The following is a 16,951-nucleotide window of genomic DNA, read 5'->3' on the forward strand; positions in this document are numbered from 1 at the left end:
CTTAGCCAAAACCCACACCACTTTCCGTTCAGGTAATGACAATAATTTTTTTTATTCACATTCACATTCGAATCCAAAGATCCGTCATCTGATTTATTTGCAATGTATATTGATTTTCATGGCAAATATCACCTTCTCTTTTATAGATGCTAATCCAACAATGTAAGTACTCGAATATGTTCAGATTCTGTTGAAAACGTCTATGATAAATACTCTGAACTGCTCAAATTATGTCTCTCTTGATAATCTTCAGTTACATGTACGCTTTCTGGATGTTCCGGCCCCGGGACGTTCCGTTCCCTACCGCAGGACATACCGGTCCCACCACGTAGACTCTAATATATTACCGTAGCAGTGTTTGTGTACATACATCTGTGATTTATATACGTAATTTTACTAGATTGGACGTTACGGCTCCACAAAATGTCCGTGCAAAACATACGGAGCAAAATAGGTGTCGAACTATGAAATCGTCATTCATACAAACGATCGATTGAAAACGTGGTTTGTTTACCTTTATTTGTGTACAGTATGAATGAGTGCATGTTGCGTAGTACGTGTGTTGTTGCACAGGGGCGTGTAATATTGCATAGATTGTTGTTTTCCAGGTCTACAGACTAAATATAACAACCTTTTGAATATATATTCCTACCTGTATAGGGAAAGAGAGAAGGGAAGACACGATTGTCGACCCTGTATGAACTCCTCTGTACGTCTAGCTATTTTGAATAACCCGCTCGTTGCCGATTGGCTGCTCGAACTACGCCTACGTAAAAAAGACCCCCTAGCTTATCTGAAGATTAGACGCATAGCTACAGTAAGGAATGACATATAATGAAAGAATATTCTTCGCTGTTTTAATGCACTCGATTTTTTTTTAAAGAAACGAAAAACGCAATCAAATCATACAAACCGGTTACCGTGTCAAACACTCTATAGTGCATCATAAGATTCGTGTCTGAACAATTCAAAAATTCAAAAATAACAAACAATAAAAAAATCATAATTTCATAATTACGACAATCAAAAAGTCGTAATTACGAGAAAAAAGTCGTAATTACGAGAATTGAAATCTCGTAATTACGAGATTTTAAATTTTATTTTTTTCCTTACAACTTGGCACTAATACGCTTCCATAAGTGTCAGATTCACAGTCACATGTGAGCTAATATTCCATTCCACCATTTCCAGGATGGTGATATTCTAGTCTAATATGGCTGTCCGAGTCGACAATAAGACCTACCTTCAAATCCCCCGGAAGCATCACTACTTTATGGGCCACCAAAAATGAAATTAATTTCAGTATACACAGATTCACAGTTTGACACAGTAAAAATGCATTTGTATTGGAAATCGTATAAGTATACTCAACAGGAAGCTGTCGTAAACTTTTCGAGATCCATGGTTCCGGGTTTAGTGATGGCCGTGCTTCTAATTTTGAAATGTAGCGGTAATCTGACGTCATTAGTCAACGCCTCTTTCTTGGCCAATCAGCAGTGAACATTAGACGGCTATGTCATTTGACCTGCCTTTGACATACAGAGGACTTTATACAGCGCCCGCTCATTGTAAAAGGTCTATTTTTATCGTTACAAAAGCATTTTTGCCCCCCAGTGATAGTGTATAAGTTTACTTGGCACATATTCTTCATGCAGGTATGTTTTTGTTGCAAATGTGCATGTTTTATTCAAATTTGAAAGGTTACGAAGAAAGATGACCCGGAAGATGACCACCCTTCTCATATTTATAGTATACGTAGTACTATAGATATCGATACATTTGTAGCAGCAAGATTCGTAAGATATTTTCCTAAGAAAACGGAAATCTAAGCAATAATACATGCCCCTGTGTGTTGTTGTGTGTTGTGCCGGTGGACTGCCCTTGGGAATGCATGTTCTACGACGGTTATTTTATTTGTGGGGCCGGAACGTCCATTCTTTACTACGTCCAATCCAGTTAGAAACTTTTACGTGGTGGGGCCGGAATGTCCAAATCGGGGCCGGAATGTCTTTCCCAGTAGTGCCTGAACGTCTTGGGACGGAACGTCTTGGGGCCGGAACGTCCTGTATGCACATGTACACTCCCTGTCCCAATACATGCCATCGCGGTCTGCCCCAGATTGTGGTCAACTTGAGGGAAATGCCTTCTTCTACAGGTCATCACGTTGGTAGGTTATGTGACTTACATGTATGCAATGCCTTGTGGGTGACCGTTCCTGTCTTTCTGCAAAGTTTTGATCAAATCGAGATCGAAACGACTGACTACTACAGAGTTTTTACGGTAAGTGTATATTCAGCTTCACATCAAGTGTGGTTCATATTTCCTGTCGCTGGGATAACAGTCAACTTTCGAAGTGTGATATTCCATGGTTATTGAAATTTAGATCGTAACAAACAACCCAATTTTTTATAGAGAATCAAGTGAAAAACAATGTCATCACTCATGTTCTAAAGATTAATTGCATGATTTTCGCACCTACATGTACAGTCAGTCTTACAAATAATGTAAATTCCCAGTTCTCGATCTAACGCCCCGTTCTAAATTTTCTATCAAATACTGACTTTTCAGGGGTCGAAATAATGGCCTTTTACTTGCCCCAGGCAAGTGATTTCAAGGCTTGGGCAAGTTGTTTTGAAAAGTACTTGTCCCAAGGGGCAAGGAGAATTTCTTATAATTATTGATCAGGGATATGTTTTTACCTGTACTGTGTTCATGCTGTACTTATCAATATCAGACACTGCACATGTCTGATAGGATTTTGGATACATTGTATAATCATGGTGCCAACAAGTCTGTAAAATTATAACATTGTAGCAATATTGAGAAGATGTCTTTCTTGACTGATCACTTTTCAAAACAATCTGGACCAGCTGTCCTTGACATACTTTGTTTACTCTATCAAGAAAACATACCTGGAATGACCGGGCAGTGACTCATTGAATATTGTTCATCAATAGTAAATTACAGCATGATTTTTCAGGTTTTGGGTGTTTGAATCAACTGCAAATTTAAAAGTCATTTTATTTGAAAATACTACTAGGAAAATATAAACAAATCATACTGGGAGAAAAATAGTTGGTGTGGATGAGGAAGGAAATAAAATATATTGACATCGTGGAAAAGGAAATACATAGAAAGATTTTACATCAGTGTTGAAATTAATGTTAATTTTTATATTGATAGCTTATGAAAGTGTTGAAAACATTATTTTAACAACTACTTTTTACAAGTGAACAAAAAATTGTATGCTATGCTATAGTAAGAATATTAATTAGGCCATGAAAATTAATATTATTTAGGACACCTGTTTATTGTGGAAAGAACTTTTCAGTACCCACAGAAACTTTCAAAGTGACATTTTTTGATAATAAACAAAAGAAAGCCCAATCAATCACAACAGTGCATTTGTAAGCCACACAAAAATACCCCACTATTTGGAATGGGCAAGCACTTTTTGATTTGGGCAAGTACTTTTTGTTTTCTACTTGCCCAGTGGACAAGCGAATTTTTTTCATTATTTCGACCCCTGCTTTTACAAATTGTCTTTGAAGAAATTAATTCCAGAAGGGCTCAGTTGTTGTTGTTTTCTGTATTTGTTTATTCACACCTGCTATTGCAAGTGGATAATGTTAACTACCGAAGTTACTATTGTATTAATACAAATTTACTTTCATACTTTTTTACCTTCCAATCATGTGTTTTCTTTTATGGTTTTTGTTTATTTTGTCCACTGTAAATTTCACATATATTATGCAAAGACATTTTTTGTGTGAAATAATAATTTCCATTTATGTAATTACTAACAAATTTAATAATGACTATGAAAAATGGTGAAATTTTTTGAAATGGACATAATTTCACATTACATTTTTGTCATATACATGATGCTAACAACTTCACACTAAATTTACTTGAATTAAAAGAAGTTGTAACATTTGTGGCTATGTATTACCATATTTATAAAAAAAAATTTAAATGATGGTTATAATTTATAACGAGCATAACACTAAAAATACAAATAATAACAACACATTTGATATTTGATCATGTTTATTGTACTTCATGTTAAAAAAAAGAGGCAAATTACAAAGAATAATACTTTACATACACAAGGCAAAAGGTACATGTACTTAACAAATAGCTCTTCTAGCTTGTATCCTTGATAGTCCTGCAGTAAAATTTGTATGCACAGACATACAACTACGCACAAGCATATACATGTAGCATAAGGAACCTGTAAAAGAAACAAAAATACAGTAAACCATAATGAAAAGGTAAACCTGACATTCATAAATAGCTTCAATAATGAAAGCAATATAGGACGACAGAACGACACAAAGATATCCAGTACAAAATACGTAAGTGTTCATGTAAATTTTTTAGAGATACGTTTATTTTATAATTTTATTGTTGTTGACTAAAATGAATGTGAAATGTTCAAATATTTCTTCATTTCTAGTCCAAACAAAGAAATAACACCATGGATAAACAGAAGGCTATTGAAGTTGAAGGTGATGTACATGACATAATAGTTAACAAGATGACTCTAAGGGCTGCTGCAATAAAGTGGGTTGTCAAATGATCAACCCTAAGTGATAGAGTTATAGGGAAAATAAAGATGGGGAGACAGACTGGACTACCACCTATATTGACTACAGGTGAAGAGAAGAGGTTGGTCACTTTGATCATCAATATGGCCCAAAGAGGGTTTGGAGTCACAAAGACCAAACTTCTCCAAACAGTGAAAACAATCCTAGACAAGGATGGGAGAGATTCATGTTAAAGAGGAAGACGATTCCAAATTTACCAGATAACAAGTTGTACTGTCAGTTTCTGAAAAGAAACCCTGGGGTAAAAATGGTGAGCACTAGCTAGAACCCTGAGGTAAAAATGGTGAGCACTAGACAGCTACAGATGTGAAAAGGGCCATTTTGTTTGCGAATTTTCCATGTCCAAAGCCATGACTCAGACATGCTTGAACAGATCTCATTCAAAGTTGGTAGTAGGACAGTGTTCTATGACATACATGTGCATATCCATTTTCATCAGACATGCTTGAACAGATCTCATTCAAAGTTGGTAGTAGGACAGTGTTCTATGACATACATGTGCATATCCATTTTCATCGTGATACAATCCAATATGGCTGTCTGGCAGCCATTTTGTTTGTGAATTTTCCATGTCCAAAGCCATAACTCAGACATGCTTAAACAGATCTCATTCAAAGTTGGTATTAGGACAGTGTTCTATGACATACCTGAGTATATTCATTGTTGTTGTGATACAATCCAATATGGCCACCTAGCAGCCATTTTGTTTGCGAATTTTCTATGTCCAAATCCATCACTTAGGCATGCTTGAACAGATCTCATTCAAAGTTGGTATTAGCACAGTGTTCTGTGACATACATGTGCATATCCATTTTTGTCATGATACGATCCAATATGGCTGCCGGGCAGCCATTTTGTTTGCGAATTTTCCATGTCCAAAGCCATCTACCACCACATAAACCAATGACACTTCCAATTCATGTGTGCCAACCAAATCTAGTACTGCCAGTACCCAGTCTTTACTTTAATCAAACCAACCCAATACAAGTGCCCAACCTACAAGTATTTCTGACTCAGTATTGCCAAACCAAACCAGTAGAAGTGCCCAACCCATAAGTGTTTTTTTAAGGCCGGTAAGTCAATTTACCGGAGTTCGCCATGGATGTGGCCATGAAATGACGGAAAAAATATAAAATGCTTTGAAAATGGTGTTTTAAATGATAAGAAGCAAGTTACCTTCATGATAATCTTTTTGAAAAACACTGCATAGTCCAATTGAATGTTTGCTTTCCGCCACAGTACTGAGAGTCAATTGTTTTGATTTTGATACATAACATGTACCCCTGTCGCAATCAATGTAAAAAGACGCTACACTATATATAGTGTAATGTTGCAATTTTCAGTGTCATTGTTGTGTCTACATGGAAAATTACTGCATTGGTTCATATGGACACAGATCAGTGCACTCAACAAGTCATGTTCCCATGTCAAAAAATTCACACTATAAGAGTTAAAAACATGTCTAGCCATAGTTCTCTTCTACAAACAAAAATACCTACTGGTTGGTTGATTGGATTTCTTTGCATGCCTACATGTTTATTGCACGTCTTTTAGTTGTAGGTATTTAACTGTGTTCAAATTTAACATAAAAAATACAAAAAAATATTAAGAGTTAAATTAGCAAAGTTTGAATCAAATGACCAAAAATTATTATACTGTAGAGCAATGAAACTACCAGACTGTTTACTAATACTTGTACTCTTTGTTTGATTCATGTTCTGATGGTATGTTTATTTAATTGACTTACTATATAAACAACATACTTATTCTATTACTGTTTGGCAATAAATCTGTTTTTCTGTACAGCTGTATTACTGGGGATCCTGTCCCAAGTTTTGCACCATGGCTACCAATGCAAGTGTAAGGGGGTGGTGTTGTACTGTCGCCGTGTCGGTATGATATAGCATCACCGTGAAGAAGGAACACATGACAAAGGCTAAAGATACCATAGCAACATTGTTGACAGAATGCCTGAAAAGAGTGTGCTTAGAGTAGTTTATTAGTTCTAAGCTTTTATGATGTTTATAGTCTAGTGCCATGACTGGTACCATATTACATATTATATTATAGCATTACCAATTCCAGTGAATTTTGTGAGGTCATCGCTGTACATTATTACTGATAATGTACTCCGTTATTGGGCATCGCAGCCCTGGAACGAGCATAACAATACAAGCTTATGTCTGTAAGGCAATAAAGGTGTGGGTATTTAAGAACAGGGAAATTATGGGGTAAACACCATAGGAATTTTTAAAAAAAGATCTGAATGTGAATCCACGAAAAAATATTCAGTCGATACCTGACCTGGCCTGTACCTGCATCAGGGTTCGCACGGTCCTGGAAAACCCTGGAATTTCAAACCCTCCTGGAAAACCCTGGAAAACCCTGGAAAAATGCACCCTACCCCTGGAAAACTGTGGAAAATGATCATGATCAATCAATCGATTAATATTGACGATTGTCGTATCTGTGCTCGAGCCACCCATCCATAGCGATTCTAAATCTCATAAATGTGAAATGGCGAAAATATTTTCAAAGTCTTTCGCCAAGGTGGTGAATCAAAATTCACGCCGATTAAACCCAGACAGTCAAGCGATCATTCCACGCAGTGTTTGTTTCGATCTTGCATATATTGCTACTCCATCTCCCAGTCGTCATTTCAGGGACATGATATTGTAACAGTCCCGGCCGGGGGTAACAGTAGGTCTGTTAACAAGATTATCATAATTGTAGTGAGTATCAAAAGCATCATCAACCACGATTAGAAATTGTCACAAGTTCAGCGCACGAGTCGACATACTACAAGCTCAGGCATGGCAATACTCAGGCTCGGGCCTAGGGAAGTGCAGTTGAATTTCCGGGTTGTGGAAGTACGGTTGTGACTTTTATGTCGTCGATAAATGGGCATTTGTGTTACATGTTCTAAAAGAATAAACTACTATTTTATGTTGTCGGTACAGTAACATTCGTCAATGGTCAAGTTGAGTTGAGAAATCGCGATGTTCCGCAACTCTCGGCATCCGTACATAAACATTGAGATGCAAGCGATGAATGTATTCAGTTATTCATAGCTCGAAATTTTGTTATGTAAATGACGTTTATATTCTAAATTTTGAAGAAAAAAATTATTTTAGGTGACTTATAAATCTAGTAACATACAATAATGAGAACAAACTTTAGTTTTTAATTTATTTTTCTGGATATGTCTGAATTAGACTGACGAATGCTGTGACTCAATCTTACACGATCAATGCACCAGCTTGACGAAACGGCTACTTAGGGGTGAGGACAGAGGTTTCTCCGTTAATAGCATGCAAATGTGCCCGGTTTTGAAACCAACATCTTGCATAGTGTCGATTGTCTTTAAAAATTTGTTGTGACATATTATGGGAACTGTTGTTAATTTTTTTCTCGTCCACATCAGACAATTAGATGTCATTCAAAAAATATACTTTAGTGTCGACACCCCTGGAAAATGGCCAAAATCAATATGAATACCCCCGGAAAACTGACGAAAAACCCCTGGAAAGTCCTGGAATTTTATTTTGTTATAAGTGTACGAACCCTGCTGCATTTTGTACCTACCAATTTCTACTTGTCTACTACACACTCTATGACACATCGAAATGTGCATGCTCCGTATGAGTGGTAATTAAAAGTGGTAATTAATGGTTGTCATTTGAGTACTTACAATGTTGAATAAGCATTTATAAAAGAGAAGGTGATATCTGCCATGAAAACCAATATTCCATATATTGCAAATAAAAACAGACGACGGATCTTTGGGTCCGAATGTGAATGTGAATTTAAAAAAAAAAATATTCAGTCTTTACCTGACCTGGCCTGTACCTGTGTTTTGTACCAACCGATTCACATTGAGCTTTGAGGTCAACTTTTAAAAGTGAATATGAATGAATATGTTGATAGCTTCACACTCATGGAATCTATAGGAATCTAATACAAACTGCCTATTGTTCTGCAGGTGCAGAAGTAGAAGTTCTGTCCAGTATCAAGAAGTCCATGTTGCGTACATTAGACAAGAGATGACAGAATAGATAAGATGTAGGTTAAATTTAGTTGATTTAAAGTTTTTTCCTTTTTTTATGGCCAAATGTAGTGTGCTGGAGGCTTTCCAGTGAGTAATGTGGTGGGACTTGACACTCCGATTTTTAGCACAACTGAACTGAGGTTCAGTAGTGCCATAGGCATGGTGAAATGTCTGTGTGTATGTATGTATGTATGTATGTGTCTATGTGAACGACTTAAAGTCAACAATCGCCATACCAATTTCCTTGGTATTTGGTTGGAACTTTACTTTTGGTGTGCAGATGGAAAATTGTTCAAATAAAATGTTCAAATCGGAGATGTGCATTTTGGGTCAAAAATGTGATTTTTGGTCAAAAATTAAACTCCAAATCTTGGCATGTGTAGATAAAGCTGATCATCCTATTAACGGTATGCAAATTAGGTTTAAAAATCTCAGGTTTAGTCAAAAACTTAGATCTTGAAAACTAAATGATGAATATAGTCGAAACTTGGTGGGGGAGAGGAATGCTTCTGGAGGTATTACTTTGCAATTATTGTTCAAAACATTTTGACACAACTGGCCCTAGCAACCATGAACCTTAGCCCTTAGAATTAGAATCAGAATCAATGCGTTGAAGTAACCAATACTGTTCAATAATCAACGGAAGAGGAAGGTGAAATAGTGTCGCTCTGCATGGATGCCTTGAAGGCATTCACTGATCCAGATGTGACCAAATTATTGTCTAGTTTGTTCCAGTCTGATTGTTTTCAGAAAAAAATGAGTTCCTGTAAATTTCTGTATTTGAGTACGGTATTTGAAAGCAACTGTAGTTATTTGTCATGTACTTTTCCACACAGTTGCTATGTTGGTAGTCAGCAAAGTTCCTGGGGTTGATTGTCCACTTCGCTCTTTGAGGTGTGAGATAAGTGTCATGATGTATAGCTGGTATGAGGCCCCAAGCAACATCAAACAAGAATGTGAAGCGAGGTTCTCTTCGTCTTTCCTGTAGTGGGCAGATGTCTGGTTGTCTTGATGTGTAGTTATTGAATTTGTGATAAATCTACTGCTTGTCTTTGTAGACATTGCTTTGTGTGAATGGGTCCCACATGATAGTGTTGTATTCCATGGGTCCCACATGATAGTGTTGTATTCCATGGGTCCCACATGATAGTGTTGTATTCCATGGGTCCCACATGATAGTGTTGTATTCCATGGGTCCCACATGATAGTGTTGTATTCCATGGGTCCCACATGATAGTGTTGTATTCCATGGGTCCCATATGATAGTGTTGTATTCCATGGGTCCCACATGATAGTGTTGTATTCCATGGGTCCCACATGATAGTGTTGTATTCCATGGTTGATCTGACGAGTGAGGTCATGTATTCTGTTTTTGTACAGGGTTTTACTACAGTGTTCTAAATTCCTTCTTAGAAAACCGACAATGGATGCTGCTTTCTTTGACAAGTTGGTAATAAAAAATATGCAACGGTGAAATGATGATGCATATTACAAAGATAACGATAGGGCCATGTATGTAAATATGTCTAGCAATGAGGCCATGCCCATAGCAACATGCTAATCAAATGATGGTTTATATTGCAAAGATGCAAACTGGGATTTTCGAGAGAGAAAATATGCTGACCAACTCAAGCCAGAAAAAAAAATTGTTTCCAGGGTATGAGCTAAAAATTTTTGTTGTGCTATCTGTAAGTGAAGAAACTAGCTACAAATGTCAAATTCAGAGGCACATGTGTTTCTGGTAGCACCTATGTACCGTGGGTAGGGGGAAATGCCCTGAAATTAAGGACTAAAAGAGTGCTGTCTGGTGTTATGTTAACATGTCAAGGTGATAACAATACCCTTTCCTGATCACAATTGAAATTTTAATTCAGAAAACTAACACCAAGAAAGATCCTCAAAATATATCAAAATTATTTTATCATTATGAAAAAACACAGGAGTCACTCAAGGTACCAAGTCAGTTCAGTATTCTTAAAGTAATTTGATTTGATTGTAGTGTTTTGGTTTGTTTCAGCATTTGCCAAACGTTAGTATAAACCTTATGACAAGAAACTTTAAAAGTTTACATGTAGGTTTATAAATACAGTTGACTCTGACCATAATAAAGTTTTGGCCTCAAAAACAAATTTTTGATCTGGAAAAAAGTTTTGGCCTCAAAAATTTTTTTTTTGATCTGGTTTATGCTAGACTGTATATATTGAACTGGAGTAGATTCACATGTTTGAAAGTTATTTCTATGACAATGCTGTAATGTTTACTCGAGGCTATGTTTGGACAATGGGAGAGGGCCTGTCTGCCAATCTGGTTTCTTACTTGTCTATGGTGTGATAATCCCCAAGAAGATAAGAGAGAAAGCAAATTGCCTCAGTAACCATAGCCCTAGTAATTATGAGATTAGGGGTGTTATACTTTAGATAAGGAGAAGAATGGACAAGATGTCTTTATTTAATCAATAAAGAGAGAATTGTATACATGTAGAGCTGAGAGAGAAAACTCAGAAACTAGCCAGGGAAAGAAGGGAAAAAAAGTTTACATCACCACAAAAATCAGTCGGTCAATTGATCAACATCACTCTATCATTATTTCTCCCAGTCTGACACCCTATCTACATTACACAAGTTGGAAGGAGTGGTCCATGAAATAAAAATATGATGCCACTCCAACTCAACAATGGCAAAACCGAAGAGCTTCTAATAAGGTCTCAGTTCAACTGTTCACCTCGTCCTATTGATCACAAGAACATTGGATCAAGTTCATTTCAAATTGTTAACTCTGCATGGAAAATAGGAGTAACATTTGATGAAAACTACACTCTATGTAAGCATGTTCACACGATATGCAAGTCAGTTTACTACCACCTCCGTCAAATAAGCCATATTCACCAGTATCTAACTAAGGAAGTCTGTCAGTATGTTAATACATGCCCCAATCACATCAAAAGTAGATTACTGTAATGCACTCCTGTGTGGTCTACCATCATCATCCATTCTACCACTTCAGCATGCCCTGAATTCTGCAGCCAGAATTGTGTCTCGCACCCGGAAATCAGACCATATCACTCCTATTCTCATGGAATTATACTGGCTACCAGTACACTACAGGATCCAATATAAGGTACTACTACTCACCTATAAAGCTCTAAACAACACTATTCCTGGTTACATATCTGACTTAATCCACCTGAAAGCTTCATCCAGAGTCCTGCGTTCAAATGACAAAATTCTACTTCATGTACCACGGAGTAACCGGAATACTTATGGTGACCATGCTTTCTCATGCACTGCCCCCCCCCCCCCCTCCCTCTAGAAGTACGCCAGTCACCTAGCCTTGCTAATTTTAAGAAACGCATCAAGAATTATCTGTTTAGCAGAGCATACTAACAACTCTACTGTAAAGCACCATTGAACACTACGTTTTGGAGTTTGGTGCTATATAAATCCATTTGATTGATTGATTGATTGATTGATTCATTGATTGATTGATTGATTGATTGATCACAAAAAATAAATTTTATTTTACCACAAAAATTAATCATTAAATCAATCAAGCATTCAACCAAATAATCAATCAATCAATCAATAGATCAAGTGATCAATCAATCAATGACACACTCACTGTTCCCAATACTGAACCATACATTGGTTCAAGGTAAAATTCTGTCTGTCTGTCTGCCTTGTGGATGGTGTAAGTGATTTTGGTATTGAAATTTAAATCTTAAACTAGTGGGGATGAAATTTGGTAATGATGGTAAGAGGGTTACTTGGCTAAGCATTCTACTAATTGTGGGAATGTCTTACTTAAGTAAGTTACTATAGCAACCATGACCACACCCTTAGCAACAGTCAAATGATGGGGTTTATTGCAAATACAACAGGCCTGGGATTGGTAGGCAATTGAATAAACATAAAAAAAGAAATATGTAAATGTCCTTAGCAACAATACCACATCCATAGCAACAGGTAAGCAATGACAAATAATGCCAATATTTACCGTCAGTGAAGGGAAGGCAAATGAATAAACATTCCAAAAATGTATGCAGATATGCCTAGTAACAAGCCCACACATAGCAACCATTAAATGACGACATATATTGCAGATGTAACACCATTGATGGTTTGGCATAGGAATAAATCTTCAAAAAATGTATGCAAATATGCCTAGCAACAAGACCACTTAATCAAAATAGAAAAAATAAAGTTTACTCTCAACAGTTGTGCTACAATGCCATTGACGCTTATATTATGTTTCATGTGAGTTTTAAGTAATTGTTGTGTCAATCAATTTTCAGATGCCAGTTTTAAAGAAATTTGTCTGGAAAACATTGGGATTAGTTAGCTATATGGTGCAGTATGGATGTATTGCTCATTGCACTCTGGAACATTTAGCAGATTTTGTATTTGTAAGTTTTCCCTATCATTTTATTAGCACAACTGAACTGATAAGGGTCAGTAGTGCTATAGGCATGGTGCAGTGTCTGTCTGTCTGTGTGTGTGTGTGTGTGTGTGTGTGTGTGTGTGTGTGTGTGTGTACGTACGACGTAACTCAAAAACCACCTGACCGATTGCCTTGGTATTTGGTTGCGACATTACTTTTGGTGTCTAGTTGGGAAATTGTTCAAATCAATGATATGTGATATGGGTCAAAAAATGTCCATTACTGGGACAAGCCATTAAAGAAGCAAGTCCACTTGTTATCAAAGAGTACCAATATTTACACATGTGATGATGGGCTCTTACATAACACAAGTAAACAGTGTAGTTCACAGCGTAAGATCATTTCTAAGGAGTGGGTCAATTGAGGCAAACCTTATCTCCGTCTTATATCAGTTGTTATCAATTTATTAGGCTATTATAAGTAACACTACAAACAGCTTTAGAGATGCAAACAACTTTTATGACACCCGTTTTCGTCAGGCAAGCCCGCGGGTTTGTTGCACTTGGACCGTTATTGGCTTGTGAATGTCATGATTTTTGGTCAGATCGGTCTGAAATTTGGTAGGAACATTCTGAAGGGTGTTTAGATTTAGAATTGTTCTTGACATGATGTTTCCATTGGTGATATGCAAATTAGGTTTAAAAATGTGTCTTTTTGGCCAAAATTTTTTAATTCCAAAACTACTGATCAGATTTGGCTAAATGTAATGAGTATGGATCTAGGGGTGTATATTACTAATGATGTGCAAATTAATTTATCTCTAAAAGTACTAGGTCAATGAGAGTGAAACTTGGTGAGATGTTTCTAGAAGTGTTATTTTGCAGATTTTCTTCAAAACATTTAGACACAATTGGCCCTAGCAACCATGACCACACCCTTAGCAACAATCAAATGGCAGTATATTTTGGCCAAAATATCAACATCTGATACGCAAGTGAGTATACATTCAAAAAATGTATGCAAATTTTCAACAGCCAAACGATCATGTATATTGCAAAGATAGCAGGGAGTAATAGACAAATGAATAAAACATTCAAAAAACATATATGTAAATGTGCCTAGCAACAAGACTATGCCCATTGCAACAGCCAAATGATCATGTATATTGTAAAGATAACAACAGATTAAGAGACAAATGTATAAACATTCAAAAAAATTATGCAAATATACCTAGAAACCATGCCCGTGCCCATAGCAACAGCCAAATGATCACATATTGTAAAGATAACATCAGGGATTCATAGACAACTGAACGAACATTCAAAAAATGTTTGGAAATATGTCTAGCAACATGACCACGCCCATAGTAACAGCCAAATGATTAAATAATAATAATAATAATAATAATAATAATAGATTTTTATAGTGCCGAGTATCCATCAATGATGCTCACTGGCGCTTTACAATAGAAACTGTTACAGAGAAGCTCTCTCAAAAAGGTGTCTTTGTAATAGCACTCGTAATTAGTCCCTGCCGGACGAAGTCCGGATGGGGACTTATGGATTGGGTTCCGTCTGTCCGTGCATTCGTCCGTCCGTCCATCCGCAGCCGTTTCTCGGAGATGCCTAGACCGATTTTTTTCAAACTTGGTACAGGGGCAACATACTATAACATACATATGCACGTCAATTTTTTTTATGATATGATCCAATATGGCCGCCAAGCAGCCATTTTGTTTGCGAATTTTCCCTCTCCAAAGCCATACAAATGTAACTCAGACATGCTTGAACAGATCTCATTCAAAGTTGCTATTCGGACAGTGTTATAAGACATACATGTGCATATTCATTGTTGTCATGATACGATCCAATATGGCTGCCTGGCAGCTATTTTGTTTGCGAATATTCCATGTCCAAAACCATAACTCAGACATGCTTGAACAGATCTCATTCAAAGTTGGTATTAGCACAGTGTTCTATGACATACATGTGCATATCCATTTTCGTTGTGATACAATCCGATATGGCTGCCTGGCAGCCATTTTGTTTGCGAATTTTCCATGACCAAAGCCATAACTCAGACATGCTTGAATAGATCTCATTCAAAGTTGGTATTACTACAGTGTTCTATGACATACATGTGTATATTCATTGTTGTCGTGATACAATCCAATATGGCTGCCTGGCAGCCATTTTGATTGCAAATTTCCATGTCCAAAACCATAACTCAAACATGCTTGAACAGAGTAGTAATATAAAAACAACCATATGAGGTCAAACAACATTAACCAGGTTTGAAAATGACAACATAAACTGCCAGTTCCTTAAAACCCAATCATAGCAGGGGACTGTCATTTTCAATGACTTGTTTTCTATATATATTGTTTCTCAACAAATTACATGACTGTATAGATCCAATGACTTACTTGTAAGTAAGGGTGACTTTTTTGTTTGTTTCTCATCTCAAGTGGTAAGTCTCAAGTGGTAAGTGGGCAGGCGAAATAAAAAGAGGGGGCGGGGGGAGGGGCAAGGAAAAAATATCTATATTTTGTCAGTTCTATTCTCTTTCCTTTCTGTCCTGTCAGTCTCTCTACAACGTCTTTTCTCTTCTCTTTATTGAATTCCTTGTTACAGGTCTCCTTCCTTCATTGTAGCAAGGTTGACAAGTCCGTAGAACAACTTTGTAAGAAGATGAATACTTATCATCCTGATGGGTGTATATCTGTAGCCATGAACTATCGTATGAATTTATCAGGAGTACTAAATACATTTGTTCTATTAATCAAAGTGGCATTGACATCGCTAGCAAGTTTTTCAAGTTATCCAAGTTAAACTTTAGGGAGCCTTCAGTATTTACAGGGGGGGGGGAGGAAATCACACATGGTCTGTTAAGTAAAACGTGACCCTCCCCTTTGTCCCATTTTGTAAAACATGACCCTCCCCACGACAATTGCATATACTGAACGTTAATCAATATTTCCATCATATGTATATATACAAAATAAATGATTTGGACTCTGTATTAGAAAGCAATATTTCTACATATAAAGTGACAAACAGTAAAAGACTGGCTAGTTTCATTTCTCTTAGAATCATACACAATCTACTTAGTGTCTAAAACATGCTTTCCATGTTGTGCATACTCTGTCTGATCTGGTCACTTGTAAAAGTGTCCTGATATCATCATCATCATCATCATCATCATTACCGTCACCTTCAGTATTGCCATTATCAGTTTCACTCTAATCTGACTCACTGGTACTACTTGAGTCAGTACATGTATCACTGTCCGTGTTCTCTATGACATTCAAAACTACATCATCATCATCATCATCACCATCATATTTTAACAACAACATTCACATACAGTGTGAGTGATAAGGTGGGATGGGTACACTCAACAAAATACATCGTTTATTAATTAAAACAATTTTCAATATATGTATTTTTAGCTCCACTGTCAGCGAAAGCTGAAAGCGTAGCTTTAGGTATAGGTTGTATAGAGTATAGAGAGTAGAGTGAATCATAGGTGTCCGTCAAACTTTTATATTTTCATTATCTACTCCGAAAGTGACAGTCGGAATTCTTCGATATTTAATGTGCATGTTCCCTTGGGGAGGCTATTCAGATTTGTTCATGCCAAGTTGATCTGTGCCATTTTGAATTTTTTATGATTTTTTTCATAAAATGTCATTTTCATCATCTCCTTGAAAACTTCTTGTCAGATTGCTTTGATATCTGGTGTGTTGATGCGCAGGGGGTAGCTTACTTAGATTTGTTAATTTCAAGTCAGCACGTCTTCTTTTCTATTTTATATGATTTTTTTTTGTAATTTAAAAAAAAATGAATATGTTAATGAGCATTATGACCGCCGCCATATTGGAAATCAGTCCGCGAGACTTTAGGTAAACTGCAAC

General features: G+C 36.6%; 1 protein-coding gene across 5 annotated transcripts in view; it reads left to right on the top strand.

The window, feature by feature from the left end:
• LOC144439222 (mitochondrial inner membrane protease subunit 1-like) overlaps positions 1–16,951 on the top strand; it is a 71,015-nt gene that overhangs the window by 1,549 nt on the left and 52,515 nt on the right. The window contains exons 1-3 of one of the 5 annotated variants that reach the window (XM_078128510.1): positions 2,181–2,280; positions 8,593–8,672; positions 12,950–13,060. In XM_078128510.1, coding sequence (XP_077984636.1) covers positions 12,950–13,060 — 111 coding nt within the window. In that variant the 5' untranslated portion in view covers positions 2,181–2,280; positions 8,593–8,672. Of the gene's footprint in view, positions 1–2,154; positions 2,281–4,459; positions 4,861–8,592; positions 8,673–11,678; positions 11,776–12,949; positions 13,061–15,714; positions 15,792–16,951 lie in introns of those variants that run through there. The other 4 variants (XM_078128502.1, XM_078128517.1, XM_078128498.1 and 1 more) reach the window with 4 other exon arrangements.

This window comes from Glandiceps talaboti, chromosome 1 (genome assembly GCF_964340395.1).
Source record: "Glandiceps talaboti chromosome 1, keGlaTala1.1, whole genome shotgun sequence".
NCBI classification, from domain to species: Eukaryota; Metazoa; Hemichordata; class Enteropneusta; family Spengelidae; genus Glandiceps; species Glandiceps talaboti.